The following is a 27,116-nucleotide window of genomic DNA, read 5'->3' on the forward strand; positions in this document are numbered from 1 at the left end:
CTCAGGATGTTTATATTTTGATTTGTTCCAGAGAACAGTTAGAAAGTTCTTTTGCTATTTTCTCTACTGTGCTTTATGTTTGTGATCGAGACAGACTGTGAAAGTGCTAGGGTAGAGGACTGAGGAGTGGGACAGTGCAGGAGAGGAAGAAATGGCACTGAATAATCTTTTGACAAGGAAAGAAAGAAAATAAAAGAAAGGAGAGAAAGAGGGTATCCTAATCTACCCCATGTTTTTCAAAGACAAGTAGATTTGCAGAGACCTCCAATTCTGGTTAGCTGTCAGTTTTCAGTACAGAGAGTCCTTAATCTTTTTGATTGACATCCACCTTTTTAGAGGCTAGTGTGACATAGGAACTATGGGTCTTTCTTTTAATAAAGTTGAAAAGTTTAAGATCTGTTGAAAAGAGGCTGTTGTATATGATGTTTCCTTTGACTTTTGTTTTCCCTTCTAAAATCATTTGCTAATCTATTCAATATTAATTTGGAAACTCAAGCTTCTCTTTAGAGTCAATGATCTTTGTGGTGATCCTTGTCTTAAAAAAAATCCACTGGGTAAAGTCTTTTGATAGATGATGGGAAGCTGTCACTTAGAAATCTCTTATTCTTTTTTTTTAAGCATTACAAGATGTAGATACTTAAAGACAGCTTGCACCTGCTAAGAGAAGTGGCACATTAAGACAATTATTAGGATTACTCAAGAAATAATACACAATATCCTAAACTTTCAGGCTGATAATCTGTAAGGTTTTGACAAAAGTTAATTTGGGGAGGCATGCATTATCTAGACAAGTGCTTGATAAATTAAATAGTATAACTCATCCCCACATCTCAAATAATGGCCTGTATTGTATATATAAGTCTATCAAATTATTGTAGTTTTAAGAATCATTGATTCATGGAACTAAGAAAAATAACTCTTTTTTTTCTAGCATTTTAATAATTAAACAGCAGCATGGAAATGATAGAACTTTGGAGTTAGATAAAGCTTGGTTCAAAGCTCTGCCTTATTACTTATTCACTATATGATCTGACAGAGCTAATTAGTTTCTTCTACTCTCACTTTCCTCATTTGTATTATTGGCATAATAGTCCTTGCATTTTCATAGGGTGGTTTTGAAGATTAAATAAGATAATGTATATAATGTTCCTACATGGTGCCTGGCATATAGTAGTGAGCTTAGCTTTTTGTTCTTCTTTTACATTGGCATTGTCCAATGATGAGCTACAAAGTAACAATAAAACTCTTCCAGCTCATGGAAAATGTACATTCAAGTGTACTTAAAATTAAGAACGCTCTTTGCTATTTACAAATTTGTGGTGGCTTCAATGATGCTTTTCTTTGAAGAGCATTTCATAGGAAACTTTTGGGTTTTGAGTTCCCTTTTATGTTTTTTGAAAATATATCATGAATATCATTTGATAGTGGCACTTATAGATGAAGAAAATGTGTTTGCCACTATTATTTTAATACTAGCTAACAAAGTAGGAATCTCTTTTACTAAACTTTGCTAAATGCTAAAGTAATACAGAGCTATTAAATCCTCAAGAAGAAAGCCAACTCATTTCAGTCATGATATCACCTAAAACTGAAGTATTATATAAAAGCTAAACAATGCCAAATGGATTTGGCTGAGATCAAAAGCCAAACCTATTTCTTTTCTTTCATCTTCAGTGTTCCATTTCCTGGGAGTATGACCTTAGTCAAACATCTATTAAAGTTACCTTTTGATCTCAACCCCCTTTTGGGGTAAAAGAAATGTCAATCTTTAAATTTTTCTTCTAGAGACAATCACTCTATTGTGTTTTAATGTTCCAGTAGTGTGTGAGTAAATAGGATTCTCTGATATATGTGATAGAAGACTGGTTAAATGGGACAATCATTTTTGTGTCAGAGACAAGAATCAAAAGGAAGCATTCTTCAGAAGCTATTAACTGGAAAAAAATTTCCCCAGGTTAATAGAAACATGTTAACTGGTCAGTCTGCTGCCTTTTTAGGTCCTTTGATGAAAATGCCTTGTAATTTGATAACAGGTAGCTGCTCATTTGTAATGTAATTTTCTCCTCACCAGTCATAGCTACTACATGACTAATCAGAGGAGAATACTTTTTCTCCACAGATTTTGTTAGATAAAAACTTTGTTTTAAAAATATCTTAAAATCACTAGGAAGGATTATGTACTTCTCATTCTTTCTTTCATATATTAAGTAAACTATAAGGAAATTTCCACGACATATAAAAGACAAAAGAGACATGACAGCACATGGTGATTATTTGAATTAAACAGAAAAAAGTGGTGTTTGATGTCAGTGTATGTATGTGTGTGTGAGTACTGTTTACCCATATGTATGACTACATTCTGAGTATTGAAGATCTTTATAACACCTTTTCTAAACCTTTTTCTACATAATGGTAAATTCATTAGACATACATTTATTAAGTACTGCCTACAGCAAGGCAACATTCTATATCCTGCTATGAGTACAAAACTGAGTAAGACATAATGCCCTGCAGTAGCCTTCACAACCTTCTTCTTAGGTGGGAAAGTGATATAATCATAATAAGGCAGAAAGTAACAAATATGTTTATATAAATGTGTCTATATAAAGTACTGTGGGAATGTTCAAAGAAGAAGATTATTTCCAATTATAAGAATTAAAGCTTTTTGTAGTTGATGGCATTTAAGTTGTGCCTTAAAGATTGTTTAGGCTGCAGCTGTCAAGACAAGAATAAAAGCATTCCAGACAAAAGAGACAACCTACAGAGGTGTGAAGATGAGCTAGTACTGGTTTTGTATGAGCAACAGAGTGTTCAGTCTGGTTAGAGTATGCAGTATATGATGGAAAAAAAGTGGAGCTTTACCTGTAGAGTTGGGTGGGAGCAGATTGTGGGAGGTTGTAAATACCAGATTAAGAGCTCTGGACTTTATTCTATAAGAAGTGGTGGACCACTAAAATTTTTTTATGTGGGTGAGTAATGTGAAAATAATGCTATTTAAGAAAACATTACTGAGAAGTAAGAGATTATGGAATGTACTGGAGGTGGGGGAGAATTAGAGCCTGGGAGATTATTTAGGAAGTTCTTTAAGTAATCTAGCTAAGAAGGAATGTAGACCTATAAAAAAGTGATTGTGAAATTCTTAGTTCATTTTACAGAATCAAGATACCCCTTTTAGATTCATAACGTATGAGTTTGTAGTAATGTTGTTTAAAATTTGTTGTGTTTGAAATTACTGGTAACAGGAATACTAACTAAAAAGTAAAATGCACTTTGTCTATAAAATCTGATTATTTCATGCGGAACGTTTTGAAGTTCCTATGCTCTCAATTCAATTGCAACCAGCCAAAGGAAACCTTTTTTTTTAATGTATCAGTCTTCCTGAGATACAAGGCAAACAAAACAAAACAAAACAAAACAAACAAAAAAACAAAACAGCACACATAACTAGACTAAGGCTCTGTTCCTTACAAACGTAGAGAGTAATAACTTGTTAAAAAGTTGTTTAATTTGACAGTGTTGAAGGGGCTTCATTACTAGGATCACCAACAGGAAGAATAGTGATATAGATCATGTTGAAATGATACCTTTAACTAGAGAAAGCCATTATTTATGACAATCTGTTTGCACAAATTACTACACTCTTAATGGAAACACGGTCTTCCAAAAATATCAGAGACCTAGGAGGATACGAAAGAAAAAGGCACAAATACATTGAAATGAAAGGGAATAAATAGAACATAGTTTGGAGAGCTGGAATCTGGGATGATGATTCTGTTCTTATTTATTGGTTCTGGACATAGTATCTTATTCACCGGAACAAAAGCCATGGAAGTTTACAAGCCGCAAAAGATGGAGTTCCTTGTCTCATCATCAACATGGTGTAGTGTTCCTAACATTTTTCTGGACTGATCTGTCTGCATCTATCTCCCAGCTGTGTGTGTTTGTTTATCTCTAGCTATAGCAGTTTTGAGGTCAGACATTATTACCAAAATGTTTGGAATTCTGTCTTAAAAAATGGTTAGAAAAGAGACACATTTCTTTAGGGCTTCTATTTCATTTGATCCCTTTGAGTTAGTGCCCCCCTTTAGCAACCTCAAGCTATTGGTTGAAGCAGAAAAAATGGTTTGTATCTCTCTCTGAATTTATTGTTAATAGGACTGTGATGGAATTCGGGAAACCAGAAAGTATGTGCCACCTTATAAGTCATTCATTAGTCCCCAGCTCTGTGAAGAATCATTTTTATTGTGTGTGCATGCTTGTGTGTGTGTGTGTGTGTGTGTGTGTGTGTCCCCTCTATTAATGATCTGGCCTAGTTTTTTAATTTCAAATTATTTTTCTGTCACCCAAGCACTAACTAACTCGTGTCATAACTCGTGAATGATCAGATAAAGATGCTTCTGAGCAGGATGGATAGGAGTCAGAATTCTCCTTTGTAACTATTTGTTCTACTGGGCTATAATGAAATATTGCATGCTTGTAGTTCAACTATGTCACCTTAGTATCTTAACTGAGGATAATATTCTCCACTGAAATTTTAGGGGAAAATCATGCCCACTGGATACTTTTTTAGTATTGTATGGAAATACCTCATAATTCCCTAAACCCTGCCCATCTTGGCAATGATACTGCTCTCAGAAGAAAGGCAGCTCAATTTAAAGTAAAACTTCATATGTTGTGGAAGAATGCTTAGCCATGTCAACACTCTGACAGCCAGGTTTTTCTGGTCTTAGAAATTTAGAGAGTGTAGTTTTAATATGGAAATAAGAATATCAAAATCTTTTATTATACTTGGTTATTACAAATGTAATGGACTGGTATGTTTCAAAAATGACAAAGGTCTTGAGTTATCACACTGCATTTTATGAGGCAAAGTAACGTAAACTTTGACAAATAATCTTGCAAGATACCTTGTGTCCTTTGAAGATTCAAAAATAAGAGCCAGGTTCTCACGGTACCTATTTACTGTGCCTTATAACTCATATAGCAAATGTTCATGTTGTTGTTGGTTGTTTCAGGTAGCTCCAAGTAATTATACATTCTGATAGATAATAGAGGCATAGTTATCAATATATTTATATTTCAAAACATGTAGGAACATATACATACAATTGAATATTATTATCATAGTGGGCATAATTTAGACTTTCTTCTTTTGTCTATATTTCTCCAGAGTTTTAGAATTAATCTCTTTAAAGTTTTAGATTTAAAAGAATTAGCATTCACATTTATTAAAATATTATACAAATGGAAGCCCCTGAGATGTGACCATTCATTTATTCATACGTTTGCATCAATACACCTATGGTTAACTTCATGTGCTCCTTAAATTGCAAATAAGATTAACTCTGTTGCAAAATTTTTCACATAATTATGTTTAATATAGCACATTGCTTTTCCTTCTAAAACAGATTCTTGACATATACTTCTTCAGTAAGCATAAGCATAAGCTGATGACAAAGAATGGCACCATCAGACAGTGAAAGAGTAAAACAAACACAGACCTATTGGCAGTTCCAGTGTTTGAGTGAACCATCTCTTTCCCCACTTCTTATGCTTGTTGTCATGTCTTGGCAGGAAGGTCAGGCAGAATGTGATTGTGGAGAGAATGCAAAATAGTCCTACTACTAGAAAACCATGCACAATTATTAGCGTTGGGCAAGTAAAGTAGACCTTTTTCTTCCTTCTGGCAGTGTCCCTCACAATACCCATTGGTTATTCTGCAGTCATTCACTGGGCACCACCAACTACCCACTACTATGTCAGGCACCAAGGAATGCAAAAAGTTAAGAATAATATAAAAAAAGAACAATATGTAGTTTCTTCAAGTAAGGAGCTTGCAGCCTAGATAGGGGAGACATGATTAACATATAAAATTAATATATGACAAGTCAATAAATTGTTATCTTGGAAGTAATTATTCCATGTAGACTCATTGAAAGTTAATGGTGGATTGAACCTCATATTTTTAAGGACACTATTTTTAGAGTAGTTTTAGGTTTATAATAAAGTTGAGAGGAAGGTATAGAGATTTCCCATAAACCCCCTACATCCACAAATGCATAGTCTCCCCTATTATCAATATCACTCAGCAGAATGGTACATTTGTTACTAAGGATGAACCTACATTGACCCAACATTATAATCCGAAGTCTATAGTATACCTTAGAGTTCATTCTTGGTGTCATGCATTCTGTGGGTTTGGACAAATGTATAATGACATATATGCATCATTATGATGTTACACAGTATTTTCAGTGTCTTAAAAATTCCGTGCTCTCCCTATTTGTCCCTGGCCCCTGCCTCCCACCCTGGCTCCATCTCTGACAACCACTGATATTTTTATTGTTTCAGTAATTTTGCCTTTTTCAGAATGTCACATAGTTGGAATCATACAGTATGTAGCCTTTAGGACTGGCTTCTTTCACTTAGTGATATGCATTTAAGGTTCCTCCATGTATTTTCATGACTTGCTAACTCATTTGTTTTTAGCGCTAAATAATATTCCATTGCCTGGATGTACCACATTTTATTTATCCATTTACCCATTGAAGGACATCATGGCTGCTTCCATGAACCTCATTTTTAAGAAAAGAATATTGATTCTGAGAGAGTGTAAAGTGACTCAGATAGGCATATAACTAACTATAGGTAAGTCCAGATTTAATATCCAGACCTTCTGATTCCTCATACAGTATTTTTTACATCATAATTTGGGCCACACAAGCACTCTTCTTGCAATTTTCTCAGGTCTTTCCTGATGTTATATATTACACCTTGATTATCATAAATATGCAGATTATCTTAAAATGCAGGGTTTTCTGACCAATCAGCATTTCAAGATGTTTTGCTGGATTTTTTGGTTTTTATATAAGTAGTATATAAATATTTAGGATGCAAATGTCATAATGTTGAATACAAATAACAAAGAATCATTTTAGTAGCTCTATGGGCAACAGACCATGACAGTGTTTGAGAACTACTATCTAGAAGAGCAGAGAATCCATTGCACAGTTGATTCTCTGGCACTTATGGCAGATACAAGGGAAAACCAACTACTTACAAGCCATGAGTGGCAGTGATCTTCAAGAAGCCAATTACCTTTCTGGAAGGTGGTTTGTTATCAGTGTTTAATATTCTTATAGTGGCAGTTTAATATCTTTTAATGAACACAAAATACATTTGAATTGTCATTAGCTGCTACACAGAAGTTAGCACTGCAGCTTAATTGTAGACCAAAATATATTTGTAATTTGAGGCTAAGTTCCTATTTATTTTATTTCTAAAGGAAAATGGGTAGGAAGTTTTCCTCCTGAATTTGCCTTCTAAAAAAATATATTTTATTTAATCTAATTCTGAAATGTATTGCTGGTTTTCCACCCAGGCAAAACTGGCTTTCCAAAAAGCAGCAGGAATTCAAGTCTTATAGCTGCAGTGAGCAGAACAAATCATGTAGAGAAAATGAAATTCCACAAAAATCACTGATCACTTTTTTATATTAATATCCTTAGTGAGAAGTCTTAAACTATATCTTCCTAAACATCTTCTGATTTCCTGAAATGCATATTTCAAAAATACATTTAGTAAACTGAATTTCCTTTTCAATCTGGAATGTATCTGAAGGCAAATGACTTTTGTTATAAATTTGAACTTGGCTAGGTTTGTTTCTCTTTCTCTCCTATTAATTCTGTAAATGCTAATCTTGCTCATTTCTATTAATTGGTGATACCTGCTGCAGAGCAATACCAAATCATCTAAATGTAGGCCTCACTTCAGTTGATTACTGTTATTATTGATTTGCTACTCAAAATTAAATTGAGCTAATGGATCACTATTTGTTTTTCAGCTTTCTTCTAAGAATGTGACTTTTTTTCTGTGGCTGTCTGTTTCTATAAATTAAAGTTATAGTTCAGATATTATATATTTTATTGTATAATATATATTTTATTGGCACCATAGAGTCAAGCACACTTCAAAATAGAAATTAATTTTGGTTAACATGCTTAAACTGAAACTTAAATACTTTCTTTGAGCAACTATGGGAGAAAAATAGCCACAAATTTGGTAGTATGCCAGAATTAATAATCTTTTTCTTCTTTTATATCCTTGTTATCAGTTTTGATTCATAAGAGATCACTGACTTGACCAAATATGTTTTCTTTTGCTCTGATAAAATACACATAGCATAAAATTTACAATTTTAACAATACTGTTCAGTGGTATTTAGTACAATACATTCACACTGTTGTGTAACTATCACCAAAAATGTGGAACATTCCACAAACTTGCATTTTATCCTTGTGCAGGGGCCATGGTAATTTTCTCTGTTTTGTTCTAATTTTAGCATATGAGCTACTGAAGCTAACACCTAAATATGTTTTATAAAGTGTCAAAAATCTCTTTGAGACTAAATAGAAAAAGTAAAATAAGTTGACTAGTGAAACAGTATTCAAACTCATTTTGGTATATAAACTGTTAGCTTTTAAGTATTTATCTGGCCTATTGAATTTGATAGGTATCTGAGAGACCATATTTCATAGATTGGTAGGTAGGTTTCTTATCTGGTGGGATGGTCTATTTGAAGAAATCCTGCACTTGAGGATGGAAGGGCTCTGGAAGGAGGCTGCTGCAACAGTTCTTAGCTTCCTGCCTTCTTGAGCTAACTAGTTATGGGGACAGCTACTCTTGTCCTAATGTCAGAAATTTGAGGTGTTTTGTCACCCTTAATCTATATCTAATGCATACCCTCTCCTAGACTTACGATGGGATTTGCTGGGTGTGCCATTGCTGGTTTGAAAATCAGACCAATGGGAAGTCAGGGCTGCAAGGCATTAGAAATTATCTTGACATGTCTACTCTATAATACTCTACAAAAATGCTCTAATAAGGTACCTAGGGACGTGTATAACCTACAAGAAGTTGTACGTACCATTAGAAGAATTTTCATAGCTCAAATTTTCATAAATAAGAAATGGTCTATTGAATGGTACCAACAACATAATTAATAATTGTCAGTGATTATGTTTAAAAACCTGGAACATTTCTAATTTAAAAGGATATCACCAAAGTCAAGTATAACTGATGATTACTCAACAAGATAGTAGTTAGCTTTGTGTAAACTGTGAAAATTCCTGATATATATCAATATATATTGAATAGGTATTCCATGAAAATGAGTTTCATTATTCAAAATGTTTAGAAAATGTAGTGTGCTCTCTGCCTCTTTTGGAAAATCACAATAAATATTAGCATATTATAAGCTTTGAAACTACCTGCATTAAAGAAGCCTGGAGCCAATGTGCCTGAGTTTAAAGCCCAACTTCAAGGTTTATTAGCTATGTGACATTAGACATGTTTTTCAGTTTCTGTGATTGTTTCCTTATCTGAAAAACGGAAATAGTGATGGTACTTCCCTCTGAAGGGTTTTGTGAATATTAAATAAATAAATATGTAAAGAACTTACACCAGTGTGTGGCATATGATAAGTGCTATATGAAGTTTGCTATTTTCAACCCAGTTTTCTCAGCTGGTCATGGAACTCCCTCACCTTCCCTTTTTTTATTTAAACAATTCTCTTTTGACATTATATGAAACAAGCAGGCAAATGGAAAATAATTTGGAAGATGTTGGTATAGGTTCAATAGGGTGTTTCTTTCTTGCTTTTAATCTTTTAACATTAGATATAATTGGAACATTTGAAGAGATTATTAGACTTTCAAAGGCATTTAAAAATGCCTTTTATGCATTTTCAGAAGGGTCTACAGGAAAATAAACAGTTGCTTGGCAACCTGGAATTTTGTTCTAAACTGCTTTTCATTTTTGGAGGGATATTATTAATGCAACACTTCGTTAATTTAATTAAATGCTATTTTTAAAATATAAAACCATGTTGCAGTGAACTGACTTACCATTTCATTTAATTGTAAACCTCAAGATTTGATTACTCATAATTCCCCTTTAGTTAATTTACTTATTCACAGTTTTGACAGAAAAGCTTTCAAACTAATATGAAGAGATAGGCACAGTATAACCAATTAGGAAACTATAAAATTGCCTTAATTTTTGTTCAATCATTGCTGCAAATCCAAATTCACTTTTTTCCCCCTGTAAATTTTTCTACGAACCATGGATTTTTTTTCCCACTGCACTTCTAGGTTGAGGACTATAGATCACATAAAGTTATAAGTCTAATGCTTGTTTACTAGTGAGAAAGGAGTGCAAGAAAAAATTTGCTTTAGAGCATGCATGGATAACATCAATACAAAACCAGAAGTTTGACAAAACTATACAGTACAAAGTAAATCTAGTCAGAATTATTGCTTCATAAAGGACTGCAAAGACCACTTAGTCCAACCCCTTCATTTTTCATATTGAGTAACCTGAAGCCTTGAGAAGTTATATGACATGATTTCTCCCTTGTTCTGGTCAGTGACTTATAATGCCTCTCTTCAAACCCATTTAGAGAGTTTTAAAGAAATTAAAATCAAGATTAAGAAGGTTGGATTTAGTGGACAAAGCACTAAGGGTACATGTCAGGAGACATGAGTTCTCATCCTAGCTCTACTGTCTGTGTTGTATTAAGTCCCTCACTTTTCCTCTCTAGGATTCAGTTTTTCATTTGTAAAATGGAGGGGTTGGTTTAGATATTCATTAAAGTTCTTGTGACTCTTAAGAACTATTTTCACCACTCTAAGTCTAAATTTGGAGCTTGTATACTTACCAACTGTAATAATAATCAATCACATACACACGTGTGCACATGTGCATACACATGAAATTATGATATATTGGACACTTTCATATTGTTATGTTGAATTTTAGATTAGGAAGTGAATGTAAATGATCATAAAGGCTGTACATTATGACTTGGTCAATAATTATAGTGACTAGACATGAGCCAATTATGAAAGTAGGTGAACAAAAATGAAAGGTGCTGAGGTTACAGAAGTAAATGTGCAAGTATCAGAAAATGCAAAAGGTGAATATTTTCCCAGTAACACTGAGCCTCTGCCTTGACAAATTATACTCAATCAGTTAAAATATGTAATTTGAACAAAATGTAAAAATTACCATTTTCAAACTCAGTCACTGAAAAAGACAACTTTTATGCTTCTAGATGTTTATATAGATATTTACCTATAATTATAGCATTTTCATTTTTAAAGGCATGTTTCAATCTCATTAAAGTATTTTCTACTTGTCTAATGTGAGCTGAAATTCTGGTTCCCAAGTAAAATTTAACTCAGCAGCTCCTAAATCAGCTTGTTCTTTGTATGTGTTATTCCAGGGCTGCATTTTGAGAACTTGGTGCCAGGAGCTAATTTGCTGTTTTAAATCCATCTTTGTTACACTGAGCCACATCCTGAGGTTAAGAATTTAAATGGACAGTTGAATAAAAGGATAAATTGCTAATAAAATATCAAATAAACCATAACATCTTTTCCATTGCTTTCCATGTGTTTGATTATGGTTTTCCCCAAAGACAGATATTCAGATGCTGTACTGAAGACTCAACAAATAGGATTTAAGATTTCATAAGTTTGATGTCAATGCAATATGGACCATGAGGCAATGTGAAACATGAATTAGAGGCTAGGCTTCTAAACTTCAAATCAAATGTAAGGAGATATAAAAATACAAGTAATAATATGAGACTGTATGTGATAAGGAAATCATATCCGTTTAGAGATTTTCATTAATTCATTTTTGAAGTACTTCAGTACTTAAACAAATACATCTAGATCCCATCAGGAAACTTGAGTTTTGGTCCATATTTTCCCCTAAATAACTTATCTATGACATGTCATTGTGAGACTATTTCCTCATCTTCAAAATGAAGAGATTGAACTAGATGGTTCCTAAATATCTTTGTAGTGCTATTATATTATGGTTCTTTACCACCTTAATGTTACTTTCTGAATTTACTCACTGATTTTTTCTTCACTGTTATCATACAGATAACATTTGCTTGAAAGAATGCATAGATATTGGAACTTAGCACATTTTTTATGAATTAAAAATATGAGGGGACTCTTGCTCATTAATTCTTAGTGTCATTGTGTGAGACACACATTTTACCTGGAATTTCTTGTCTATATTTTGTCAACTTTTATTTTTCACAGTGCAAGAATCCATACAGTGTTCACAAAAATCCACTATTTATACTTCCAATAATGGAACAACTAATAATTCAATAATTATTAGAGTCAAGATCCAGTTCTGAATTGCTAGTCAGGGGAGCTGATATAAATTTTGGAAACATTTTCATTTTTGGGGTGCTCAGCCCTAGCAGTCCTAAGCAGGATCCCTTTGTTTAAATCATTGCCATCATATTTTCTGCCCAGAGTTACCCTAGGATTTTGGACAGGCCAATTTGAGCGATTGTAATTCAGTAATGCCAAATATGGCAAGAAAATCTCTGGGACTATCTAGGAATTGTGCAAATGTATACCATCATTTCAGATATTAAAGCAATTTTCTTTCAGATACTTTCTTTGCCATGATTCATAGACAAGCTAGTGTGGTGAAAAGTTTGCTTCATTTTGTGTTTTCCATGTATTGTAAAAAGTGCAGAGTGGCAAAGCAGAACCGCAGTGATTCCACCAAACATAGACAGTAAGATGTTCTAGGCTGTACTTACTTCCCCTTACACCTTTGATAAGGATTCACTCTGCCCCTTAGAATCAGATTTTGCTAATAATAGTAGTTATATATTCTTTTCTTTTTTTTTAAATTGGGGTATAGTTGCTTTAAAATGTTGTGCTAGCTTCTGCTGCACAGCAAAGTGAACTAGCCATATGTATACACATGTCCCCTTCTTTTTGGATTTCCTTCCCATTTAGGTCACCACAGAGCACTGAGTAGACTTCCCCGTGCTATACAGCGGGCCCTCATTAGTTATCTATTTTATACCTAGTGGTGTATATATGTCAATCCCAATCTCGCAATTCACCCCACCCCCTCCTTACCCCCCTGGTCCACATGTTTGTTCTCTACATCTATGTCTCTATTTCTGCTTTGCAAGTAGGTTCTTTTGTACCATTTTCATCTATACCACTCATCTGTACCATTCCACATATGTGTTTATATACGATATTTGTTTTTCTCTTTCTGGCTTATTTCACTCTGTATGACAGTCTCTAGGTCCATCCACGTCTCTACAAATGACCCAATTTCTCCCCTTTTTATGGCTGAGTAATATTTCACTGTATATATGTAACACATCTTCTTTATCCATTCATCTGTTGGTGGACATTTAGGTTGCTTCCATGTTCTGGCTATTGTAAATGGTGCTGCAGTGAACATTGGGGTGCATGTGTCTTTTTGAATTATGGTTTTCTCAGGATATATCCCAGTAATGGGATTGCTGGGTCATATGGTAGTTCTAGTTTTAGTTTTTTAAGGAACCTCCACTCTTTTGCAACAACCAATACATGCCTTCTTTTCTTTGATTTGCATTTGCAGGGGAGAATGATTTCACTGAATTCTAAAATGCTGTTTTAAATCTGCCTGATTTTTTTTTTTCTTTTTGACCTGTGGTACCAGTGCCCCAGTAGATGGTTAGGGATTTCAATACTATTTAAAAATAATTTAGTTGAATTCACTAGACGTTTTGAAGGGCATTGGTGGAGTACAGATTGATCTATTTTAGTACCTATTTCCTGATATATTTCTATGGTTTTGCTAGATATAGACTTCCTATGAGGAAGAATTTCACACTTATGCACTCATATTTTATCTTTGGGTTTTTTATTCTTACCTCTTTGTACCATTATATAGAGTTTTAAAATTTCATTATATTAATACAAAAGAATGTAATTATACTACAAGGGCTGGCACACTTTCAGAGGTGGCCTGCCAGGTTTTCATTTATTTGTTTCCTCAGTATATAAGAAGGAGACCAGTAAAAGGGTATAAAGACTACTTTGTGTTTCCTCCCCTTAATTCTTCTTTCTAAGGTAACTCTTGTAAGGAAGGTAGCCCATTCTTTAGCAGAAGTGCCAGCAAGGATATTCACTAGAAAGTCGCTCCTTCTAGCATTTCAGAGTGCTTCCTCCGACAATGTTTTAAATGGATTTTAGTGCATGGTGAGCTCTGTCTAAAACAACTGTCCAGAGCTCTTAATAGACACCAGAACACATTAGCAAGAGTTTTGGAATTTCTCAGACAATTTTCACATTATGCTGTCTATTTTCTCTGTGCTGTTTTCAATTGGGAGTCAGACCCATAATGCTTTTTCAGATTTTCAAACTGTCCATTGTAAGAAGAAGTTATTACAGGAGTTGAAAATTACTTTGTTAAAGGATATTATTCATAAATTAGACTTGGGTTTACTTTTGGCTTGTGCTGTGCAGCACAGGCCTGTTAAAGAAATGTATCCAGTCTTCAGTCACATTAAGAAATGGTCCCTGTTTTAAAAGGAATGGTTCTGCTTTTAGGTATAACAGCTGCAGCAATGGCTGAGGCAATGAAGCTGCAGAATATGAAACTTATGGCTATGAACACTCTTCAGGGAAATGGAAGCCAAAATGGGACCGAATCAGAGCCTGATGATCTTAATTCTAATACAGGTGAGTGTCTTCAGGAATCCAAAGCAAATGACTCTCATTGCTTTATTCTGGGAAGGGAGAGAGGAAGGCTGAGGGGAGAGGAGAGAATAATATGTATACTTTTATTATCAGCAGTTAGTAAAAAAGGAGGCTTAACATTGCCTCTAACTTGTACATTGAAATTAGAAAATTATTATGGGTCAGAATCCCATTTCAGGAAACATTGATTTATCTCCATTGTTTTGTTGTGGTGGGGTTAAATTCTAATTTTTATAGTGCTAACTATTGCACCTTTTGATTGCAAAAAGCTGCCTCCTTCAGTTTCACCTCAGGCTTCTTCATTTTTATGTAAATAATTTGCCACTGAAATGCAGTTCTGAAAATCCACCTTTGCTTCAAACCAGAGTACCACCTCCTTAGATACGTGAGGGTGCTGGGAGACTTGAGGAATTATTGGCGGGGGCTAAAGATGTAGAACAAGAAGAAGCAAAGAAAAAAAGATGGAAAAAGGGGAGACGAGAAAGATGCCTGTGGAGTGGAATGTCCCCTCCTTTCTTAGTAACTGGATTTTTTTCCTTGACCCTGTGATAACTGAACCTTGACTTGATCATAAGATCACCCCTGAGATCTCTTTTGGAAGTAGGTGGGATTATAACTATCAACATACATGAATGGATAAATAAATAAATAAAATGTAATTTTAGTGGGGAATAATAAGGGGCAACCTAGGATGGTCTTAGGAGCCACAGGCTTCCAATCTGCGTTTGCAGTTAAATTCAATATAATGTGATAGGCAAATAGGTAGCAGCCTTTTCTCTCTTCTTTTTGGCTTCTAGAATTTCAAGCATGGTAAGTCTTTATTTTGGAGGGAAAAGGAGAGAGGAATTAAAGAGGGACATTATTGAGTCAAATCAGTATGATAAACTCATTTAAAGCTGAAGTGTTCATGGTGAATTATAGAGTGAGAATGGTCTTCAACCAGTGCTCACATTGGGGAATAAATGGAAACATGCTCAGTTTTACATCGTATAAGTTTGAGGTGTACAAAGTGTTGATTTGATACACTTATACATTACAATATGATTATCACAACCGTGTTAACTAACACCTCTGTCATGTCATAATTATCATTTCTTTTGTGTAATGAGACATTTTAAGATTGTATCTCTTAGCAACGTTCAAGTATTTAATGGAGTATCATTAACGCTAATCACAATGTTGTACATTACATACCCCAAATTTATTCCTCTTCTGTCTCCCATGTTAACTCATTTATTTCTTACCAAATTTTTGGAAAAAAGGGAAATCTTAATATTCCAATTTTTTTCAGATTGGGAAACAGAGGAACAGAGTGTTTTGGCTTTGCCCATAATCACAAAGCTAGTAAGTGGCAGAGCTAAGTATCAATCCCATATATGGTTAAGTCCAAAATGTTTAATATTTTCACATTCTTCCTCCACTTCAGTGTTGTTTTGCAACAGGAATTTTTTAAAATTTATGTTCATTTTGGCTGTGTTGTGTCTTCATTGCTATACATGGACTTTCTCTAGTTGTAGTGAGCGGGGGCTACTCTTCATTGTAGTGTGGAGGTTTCTCATTGCGGTGTCTTCTCTTGTTGTGTAGCACTGGCTCTAGGCATGCGGGCTTCAGTAGTTGTGGCACGCTGGCTCAGTAGGTGTGGCTCATGGGCTCTAGAGCACAGGCTCAGTAGTTGTGGCACATGGCCTTAGTTGTTCCACGGCAGGTGGGATCTTCCTGGACCAGGGCTCGAACCCATGCCTCCTGCATTGGCATGAAGATTCTTAACCACTGGGCCACCAGGGAAACCCAGGAATTTTATTTTATTTAACCTCTGGAATAAAGTTTTTATGATGAGGATACAGTAATAAAATTATGATCAATTTCCTAGTCTTAACACCTCTCTTAACTGATACTGGCTTTAAAATTTTTTGGTGTCTTGGAAGTGACCAACATTTTACAGGAAGCCACTTGCAAATAAAAATAATGTTTTGTACCAATAAAATTAGTAGGATCTCAAGGAATAATTTCTGTCATGTTTTTCTCAGGTATACCAGTTTCTGAAAAAGACTTTCTATAAAACTTCTATGTTGTTCCTTTATAAAAAGACAACAAAAATATTTTGAGAACTATACTGGTTACCTAATTTCTGACTTAGTAAATAGTTAATTTTCCTGGTTAACTATAAGCTGACTTAACTCCAGGTATCCATCTTTGTGAAAAAAGAAAGTAGTAGGTTTCCATCTATGTATGTTATACGTGATGTTATAGAAATGGAATTAGAGTAGTTACTGTGCTTGACTTTAAATATAAATGGATTAAACTCACCAATTAAAATGCACTGAAAGGATGAATGGATAAAAAAAAATAAGATCCAGCAATAAGATTAGGTCGAAAGTGAAGTGATGGAAAAAGGTGTACCATGCAAATGGTAATGAAAATAAAGTAAAAGTGGCTATGGTTATATCAGAAAAAATGGACTTTAAGTCTTAAACTATTTTTAGAAACCAAGAAGGTCATTATATAATTATAAAAGGGTTAATTCAATAGGAAGCTATAACATTTATAAATATATGTGTACCCAGTAGCAGAACACTTAAATGTATAAAGAGAACATTGACAGATCTGAAGGCAGAAATTGACAGCAATACAATAACAGTAGGGAAATTCAATATCCCACTTACAATAATGGAAACAACATCCAGACAGAAAAGCAATAAAGAAAAATCTTACTTGAACAACACTATAAACCAAATGGACATAACAGAAACTTACAGAACTTTCTACCTAATAGCAGAAGAATACACATTCGTTTCAAGCACACAGAGAACATTTTTCTGGATAGATCCCATGTTAGGTCACAAACCAAGTCTTGACAAATTTACCAAGATTAAAATTATATCAAGTATCTTTTCCAACCACTGTGAAATAAAACTAGAAGTCAATGACAGCAAGAAAATGGGAAAAAATTATAAATATGTGGAAAATAAGCAATACTCTATTGAGCAACCATTGAGGAAAATCAAGAGAGGGAATCAAAAGAACATTTAAAAAGTATCTGGAGACAAATAAAAATGAAAATAAAACATACCAAAACTATGGAATGCAGCAAAAGTAGTACTAAGAGGGAAGTTTATATTTAAAAAATACAAAGTATCAAATAAACAATCTAATTTTACACCTCAAGGAACTAGAAAAGGAACAAACCAATTCAAAAGTTAGCAGAAGGAAATAATAAATAAATTAAAATAAATAAATAAATAAATAATAAATCAAGTGGAGGATTAGAAAGCAATAGAAAAAAAATCAACACAACTAAAGTTGTTTTTTTTTGAAAAGATAAAATCAACAAAACCTTAATTAGACAAAGATAAAAGAGATAAGACTTAGATAAATAAAATCAGGAATAAAAGAGCAGGCATTTAAATGGTACCTCAGTAACATAAAGGATCACACAGGACTAATAAGCACAATTATACATGAACAGACTGGATAACCTAGAGGAAACTGATAAATTCCTAGAAATATACAACCTACCAAAACTCAATCAAGAGGAACTAGAAACATGGATAAATCAATTATTAGTAACAAAGTTGAATCAGTAATCAAAAACCTCCCAACCAAAAAAACAAAAGCAAAAACAACAAAAAAAAAGCCACCACTGCCACCAACAATAACCCAGCTCCAGATGGTTTCTCTGGTGAATTTTACCAATGTCTAAAAAATTAACTCCAATCTTTTTCAAACTCTTCCAAAAATTGAATGGGAGGGAGTACTCCCAAGCTCATTTTACAAGCTCAGCATTACACTGATAATAATTCCAGATAAAGATGCTACAAGAAAAAAATTAAAGACAAATATTACTGATGAGTACAGAGGCATAAATTCTCAATAAAATACTAGCAAACCAATTTTAACAGCACATTAAAAGGATCATACACCATGACCAAGAGGGATTAATCCCTGGGATGCAATGTTGGTTTAACATATGCAAATAATCAGTGTGATACAAAAAAATAAATGAAAGAATAAAGCCACATGATTATCTTAATGGGCAAAGAAAAAACACTTGACAAAGTTCAACATCCACTTATGATTAAAACTCAACGAAAAGGTGTAAAAGAAAATTAACTCACAGCTTATAGACCATATATGAAAAGCCCACAGCTAACATCATAATCAATGGAGAAAAACATAAAACTTTCCCTCTATGTTCTGGTACAAAACAAGGATGCCCATTTTCAACACCTGCTCAACATATTACTGGAAGTCCTAGCCAGAGCAATTAGGTAAGTAAAAAGAGTAAAAAAAGCACCCAAATCTGAAAGGAAGAAGTAAAGTTATTTCTATTTGCAGATGATATGATCATATATGTAGAAAACTCAACAATGACAATAAAATAATTAGAACTAAAAAATGAATTCAGTAAAGATGCAGTATACAAAATCAATATACAATATGTTAAGATGGCAGAGTAGGAGGACACTGAGCTCACTTGCCCTCACGAGCACATCAAGAATACAACTACATGTGGAACAGCACTTTCTGAATATGAGCTGGAGATTGGCAGAATGGCTTTTCTGCAACCAAGGCTGTAAAGAGAGATCCATGCAGAGTCTAGCAGGAAGGGAGGAGAAGTGATCTGGTTGGGTCCCACATCCCTAGCTGGCGACCCAGAAAAGGAAGAGGATATCATGTGCTCTGGGATCCTCTCTGGGGAGTGAAGGGTATGAGCCACATATTAGGCACCCCAGCCATGGGGTCTGACAAGGAAGATGAGCTCCCTTAGCTTGTTTGAAAACCAGTGAGGCTTACTGGAGATCTATAAGAAACCAAGACTGCTCTTGAAGAGCCCATGCACAAGCTTGCTTATTCCTGGTCACAGTGTGATGACAACAGATTGAAAAGTTCCTGGGACTCTGGCTGGCCTGCCAGGACAACCCCAGTATGCCCAAGCCTGCACCAGGCTCTTACTCCAGTCTCTCTTGCCATTGCCAATGAGAGAGTGCACACTTGGAAGGAATGAACCTGGCTTGGACCCTGGCCCTGTCTCTGACAAGGGTGGAAGCAGCCGTTGCTAGCAAGTGTGTCCTTGCCCCTTTTGTGGGGAGCAAAATTGGTTCCAAGGTGGAGACCGTCATTCCCAGTGGACTGAAACCAGCTCAGTAGTGTGGCACCAAAACCTCTGGTTCCAACCCAGTCTCTAACTAAGGTGCACATGGTGAGGAAAAAGTTAAGCCAGCACAGAACTGCAGCACCAAGCCCTCAGGCCCCAGTCATGACCCCAATCTAGAAAGAGACTAACATCAAAACCTGGAGACAAAAAAAAAATCTACCTTGGGGCTTATGCTACAAACCCCTTGGTCCCTGCCCCAGCCCCAGCCCTTAAAGTGGTAGTGGCCACTGAGCCTAGGAGAAACCCTGACTCACACCTGGTTCTGGCTCTAGCCTCTACAAATCCAGTCTTACCCATGAAGGTGGTGGCTGAACATCCAAGGGGAAGACACAGCCTGTGCTCACTTCAGATCCAGCTCTCTAACCAAAGCCACAGGGCACACACAGACTGCATAGGGGTGTTCCCACACAAGGACATGCCTTCGAGATCAGGATAGGTACTGTTTCACATAATTTCATAGAGACACAGAAAGTTAAACAAAATAAGACATAGGAATATGTTTCAAATGAAAGATAAAGAAAAAAACTGAAAAACTCTAATGAAACAGAGATAATTTACCTGATAAATAGTTCAAAGCAATAGTAATAAGAATACTAACTGAACTTGAGAAAAGAATAGATGAACACAGTGAGAATTTTAACAAAGAACTAGAAAATAAAATAAAAAATATAACCAATCAGAGCTGAAGAATACAATAACTGAAATAAAAAATACAATAGAAGGAAGTAATAACAGATTAGATGATACAGAAGAAGACATAAGTGATCTGGGAGATAGAATAACAGAAATCACCCAATCAGAAGGGCAAAAGGAAAAACAAATTTTAAAATATAAGGATCATTTAAGGGACCTTTGGGGCAACATCAAGAGTACTAATATTCACATTATAGGGGTTCCAGTAGGAAAAGAGAGAGTGAAAGGGGTTGGAAATATATTTCATTAAATTATTGCTGAAAATTTCCCACATATGAAGAAGGAAACAGATATCCAGCTACAGGAAGCACAGAGTTCTCAAACAAGATGACCCCAAAGAGACCACAGCAAGACATATCATAATTAAAATGGCAGAAGTTATATAAAGAGAGAGTATTAAAGGCAGCAAGAGAAAAACAGAGTCACATACAAGGGAACTCCTATAAGTCTATCAACTGATTTTTGAGCAGAAACTTTGCAGGCCAAAAGGGAGTGACATGATATAGTTAAAGAGCTGAAAAGGAAACATTTTCAACCTAGGACACTCTATCCAGGAAGGTTATCATTCAGAATTGAAGGAAACCTAAAGAACTTCTCCAAAAACCAAAAACTAAAAGAGCTAATCAATACTAAACCAACCTTATAAGAAGTATTAAAGGGTCTTCTTTAGGAGAAAATGTAAGGGCTACAGAATTAAACAAGAAAATATAGGAAAGGAAAAATCCCACAGGTTACGGCAAATATATAGTGAAAGCTGTGAATCAACAACTTAAATAAGCTAGTGCAAAGGTTAAAAGACAAAAATTGTAAAATTGATTAACAGTTAAGCGATAGGCATGAATATGTAAAATATGACATCAAAAACACAAAAGTGGATGGGGGAGCAAAAAATATAGCTCTTCTAGAATGTGTTTGAACAGAAATATCAGATTAAACAAGTAAATATAGTTAGAGGTCAATGTATATGACCTCCATGGTAACCACAAATCAAAAGCCTACAATAGATACACAAAAACTACAGAGAAAGGAACACAAGCATCACACTAAAGGAAATCATCAAACTACAAAGGAAGGGACTAAAAAAAGAAGAAAAGAACAGAGAAGAACTACAAAAATGACCAGAAAACAAGCAAAATAAATGGCAATAACTACATGCCTATCAGTAGTCACTTTATATGTCAATGGACTAATTGCTCCAATCAAAAGACACAGGGTGGCTGATTGGATAAAAAAACAAGATCCATCTATATGCTGCCTAAAACAGACTCATTTCAGAGGTAAAGACATGCACAAACTGAAAGTGAGGGGGTGGGAAAAGATATTCCATGCAAATGGAAATGAAAATAAAGCTGGGGTAGCAATATGAATATCAGACAAAGTAGACTTTAAAACATAGTCTATAGCAAAAGACAAAGAATTGCATTAGTAATGATACATGTATCAATACAAGAAGAGGATATAACATTCATAAACATATATGTACCTAATATAGGAGCACCTAAATATACAAAGGAAATATTAACAGAAATAAAGGGAGAAATTGACAGTAATACAATAATAGTCAGGGACTTTAACACCCCACTGGTATCAATGGACAAATCATCCTGACAGAAAATCAGTAAGTCAACAGTGACCTTAAATGAAACATTTGACCAGTTGGACTTAATAGATTTCTTTGGGACATTCCATCCAAAACCAGTAGTATACATATTCTTTTAAAGAGCACATGAAACATTCTCCAGAGTAGATCAAATGCTAGGTCACAAAACAAGTCTCAACAAATGTAAGAGCATAGAAATTATATCAAGCATCTTTTCTGACAACAACAGTATGAAATATAAATCAATTAAAGGGAGAAAAATGGGAAAAACACAAACAAGTGGAGTCTAAACAATATGCTACTAAAAAACCAATGTGCCAATGAAGAAATCAAAGAGGAAATCAGAATATACCTTGAGACAAATGAAAATGAAAGCATAGCTTTTTGAAATCTATGGGGTGTACAAAAGCAGTTGTAAGAGGGAAGTTTATAGCAATATAGGCCTACTTAAGGAAACAAAAAGCTCAAAAAAGAGCAAGCTAACCTACCCCCTAAAGGCATTAGAAAAAGAAAAACAAAGCCCAAATTCAACAGAAGAAAGGAAATAGTAAAGATCACAGAGGAAATAAATAAAATAGAGACCAAGAAAACAACAGAAAAGGGCAAGTTTTTTGAAATGATAAAATTGATAAGTGTTTAGACTCATTAAGAAAAAAAATTGAGAGAACACTAATAAATAAAATAGGACATGAAGGAGGAGAAATAGCACAGAGATACAGACAATCAGAAGATGATACTATGAGAAATTACATGCCAACAAACTGGACAATTTAGAAGAAACAATAAATTCCTAGAAACATACAAACTTCCAAGCTTAAATGAGGAAGAAATTGAAAATCTAAACACACAATTACTTGTACTGAAATTGAATCCATAATCAAAAAACTTCCAACAAACAAAAGTCCAAGACTGGACAGATTCACAGGGGAATTCTACAGATCATATAAAGAAGGGTTAATACCTATCCTCAAACTATTCCAGAAAATGAAGAGAAGGGAACACTCCTAAATTCATTCTATAAGACTACCAGTACCCTGATAACAAATCAGAAATAGACACTATAAAAAAAGAAAGCATTACAGACCAATATTTCAGACTACTGTAGATGCAAAAACTCTTAACAATATACTAGCAAACTGAATTCCACCATATATTAAAAGCATCATACACCGTGATAAAATGGGATTTATTCCAGAGATGCAAGTATGGTACAATATCCACAGATCAATCAATGTGATACACCACATTAACAAAACGAAGGCTAAAAGTCATATGATCATCTCACTAGATGCAGAAAAGCATTTGACAATATTCAACATCCATTCATGATTAAAACTCTCAATAAAGTTGGTATAGAGGGGACATATCTCAACATATTAAAGGCCATTAATGAAAAACTCATAGCTAACATCATATTTATTTGTGAAAAGCTGAAAGCTTTTCATCTAAAATCAGGAAAAATAAGAGGATGACCACTATCACCACTTCTATTTAACACAGTAGTATAAGTCCTAGCCACAGCAATCAGGCAAAAAAAAAAAAAAAAAAAAAAAAAAGAGAAATAAAATTCATCCACATTAGAAGGATGGAAGTAAAACTGTCACTATTTACAGATGACATGATACTTTACACAGAATACCCTAAAGTCTATGCCAAAAATCTAGTAGAACTAATAATTGAATTCATTATGGTTGCAGGATACATAATATATAGAAAAATGTTACTTTTCAATGCACTAATAATGAACTATCAGAAAGAGAAAGCAAGAAAACAATCCAGTTTAAAATTGCATCAAAAACTAATAAAATACCCAGGAATAAACTTGACCAAAGAGGTGAAAGACCTATACTCTGAAAACTATAGTACATTGATGAAGAAATTTGAAAATGCTACAAAGAAATAGAAGGATAGCTTATTCTCTTGTATTAGAAGAATTAATATTGTTAAAATGCTCATACTACCCAAAGCAATCCACAGATTTGATGCAATCTGTATCAAAATACCCATGACATTTTTCACAGAACTAGAACAAATAATCTTAAAATTTATATGGAACCACAAAAGACTCCTAATTGCCAAAGCAATCTTGAGAAAAATAACAAAGCTGGAGATATCACATTCTCTGACTTCAGACAATACTACACAGCTATGGTAATCCAAACATCATGGTTCTGGCACCAAAAACAGACACATAGATCAATGGGGTAGAATAGAGAGCTCAGAAATAAATCCACACACCTATAGTCAATTAATCTATGACAGAGGAGGCAAAAATGTACAATGGAGAAAGTAATATCTCTTCAGTAAATGGTGCTGAGAAAACTGGACAGCTACTTGTAAAAGTATGAGATTAGAACATTTCCTCACACTATATATATAAAAAAAACAATTTATTAAAGATCAAAAGGTAAGACCTGAAACCATAAAACTCCTAGAAAAGGACATAGTCAAAACACACTTTGAAATAAATTATAGGAATATTATTTTGAATCTGTTTCCTAAGGCAAAAGAAATGAAAGCAAAAATAAACAAATGTGACTTAAACTTAAAAACCTCTGCACTGAAAAGGAAACCATTGACAAAATGAAAAGACGACCTACTGAATGGGTGAAAATATCTGCAAATGTTATGATTAATAAGGAGTTAATATCCAATATATATAAACAGCTCATATAAGTCAATAACAGCAACAAAAACAACCCAATGAAAAAATGGGCAGAAGACCTGAATAGATATTTTTCCAAAGAAGACTTGAAGATGGCCATCAGGCACATTAAAAGATGTTCAACATCGCTAATTGTCAGAGAAATGCAAATCAAAACTACAGTAATATATTACCTTACATCTGTTAGAATGGCTATCATGAAAAAGAACACAAGTAACAAATGTTGGTGGGGATACAGAGAAAATGGAACCCTTGAACACTGTTGGTGGGAATGTAAGTTGTGAGTAGACTAAAAATAAATCTACCATATCATCCAGCAATTCCACTCCTGGGTATATATCTGAAGATAACAAAAACACTCATTCAAAAAGATACATGCACCCCAATGTTCATAGTAACATCATTTACAATAACCAATATATGGAATCAACCCAAGTGCCCATCAACAGATAAATGGATAAAGAAGATGTGGAATACATATACAAGGAATATTACTCAGCCTTTATAAAAAGAATGAAATTCTGTCATATACAACAACATGCTTGGTCCTAGAAAATATTATGCTTAGTGAAATAAGTCAGACAAAGGCAAATACTATATGATATCACTTACATGTGGAATCTAAAAAATACAGAAAACTAGTGAATATGACAAAAAATAAAGATACTCACAGATATAGAGAACAAGCTAGTGGTTACCAGTGAGGAAGGGGAAAAGGAGAGGGGCAAGATAGGGTTATAGGATTAAGAGATACAAATTACTATGTATAAAATAGATAAGATACAATGTGTGTAATGTACAGCACAGGGAATATAGTCAGTATTTTATAATTACTTTAAATGAAGTATAATCTATAAAAATATTGAATCACTAAGCTGTATGTCTGAAACCAATATAATATTGTAAATCAACCATAATTCAGTATAAAAAGGAAAAAAATTGATATACAAAAATTAGTTGTGTTTCTATACACACACAATAAACTATCCAAAAATCAATTAAAGAAACAATCATTTACAATAGCAACAAAAAGAATAAGGACTTCCCTGGCGGTCAAGTGGTTAAGACTCTGAGCTTCCACTGCAGGGGGCACAGGTTCAATACGTGGTCAGGCAACTAAGATCCCTCATGCCATGCGGTGCGGCCAAAAAAAAATTAAATATTTAGGAATAAACTTATTGGTTAGGGTAAAAGACTTCTACACTGAAAATTACAATATAGTGAAAGAAATTAAAGACACAGATAAGTGGGAAAATACCCCATGTTCATGGATTAGAAGAATTAGTATTGTTTAAATGTTCATACTAACCAGTGTGATCAGCAAATTCAATTGCACTCCTTATGAAAATTCCAATGTCATTTTTCATGGACATAGAACAAACAATCCTAAAATTTTTATGGGACCACAAAATACCCTGAATAGCCAAAGTGGTCTTGAGAAAGAAGAAGAGATCTGGAGACACCACACTACCTGATTTCACAATATACTGCCAAGCTATAATTATCAAAACAGTACAGTAATGGCATAAAACACACACATATACCAAGGAAAAGAATGGAAAGATGAGAAATAAATCCATGCATTTATAGTCAACTGATCTGTGACACAGATGCCAAGAACACACAAATGGGGAACGAATAGTATCTTTAATAGATGGTGTTGGGAGAAGAAGATATCCGCATGAAATTAATAAAATTGAATCCTTATCTTGCACCATATACAAAAATCAACTTCAGATGGATAAACGCTGAAATGTAAAACCTTTAAAAGTAAAACTACTAGAAGAAAACATAGGAAAAAGTGTTTCTTGATGCTGATTTGGGAGATGATTTTTTGAGTATGACACCAAGAGCAAAAGCAACAAAAGCAAAAATAGACAAATGGGATTTCATCAACCTAAAAAGCTTCTGCACAGCAAAAGAAGCAATCAACATAGTGAAAACCCAATCTATGAAGTGGGAGAAAATATTTTCAAACTATATATCTGATGAGGGGGCTGAAATCCAAAATATATAAAGACCTCAAACAATTCAATAGCCATAACAACCCCCCCCCCATAATGGGCAATGGATCTGAATAAGCACTTCTCTAATAAAGAAATACAAATGACCAACAGGTATTTAAAATTGTGCTCTACTTCAGTAATCATTATGGAAATGCAAATCAAAACCATGAAATATTACCTCACACCTGTTAGAATTGCTACTATCAGAAAGAGAAAAAGATAATATGTATTGGCAAGAATGTGGAAAGAAGAGAACCCTTGTACACTGCTGATTGGAATGTAAATTTATAAAACCATTATAGAAAATAGCATGGAAGTTTTTCAAAAAAATTAAAAATAGAACTTGTTTATGATCTAGCAATCCCATTTCTGGGTATATTTTTAAAGGCAATGAAATCAGGATCTCAAAATG

General features: G+C 34.1%; 1 protein-coding gene across 2 annotated transcripts in view; it reads left to right on the forward strand.

Annotated features, from left to right (window-relative positions):
- Positions 1–27,116, forward strand: part of DACH2 (dachshund family transcription factor 2) — a gene marked incomplete at its 5' end in the record, with an annotated part of 679,019 nt that overhangs the window by 394,825 nt on the left and 257,078 nt on the right. For both annotated transcript variants that reach the window (XM_082610726.1, XM_082610727.1), the window contains one exon: positions 14,436–14,567. In XM_082610726.1, the coding sequence (XP_082466852.1) occupies positions 14,436–14,567 (132 nt within the window). The remainder of the gene's footprint in view (positions 1–14,435; positions 14,568–27,116) is intronic.

This window comes from Mesoplodon mirus, assembly GCF_964341445.2.
Source record: "Mesoplodon mirus genome assembly, chromosome: X".
In the NCBI taxonomy this organism is placed as follows: domain Eukaryota; kingdom Metazoa; phylum Chordata; class Mammalia; order Artiodactyla; family Ziphiidae; genus Mesoplodon; species Mesoplodon mirus.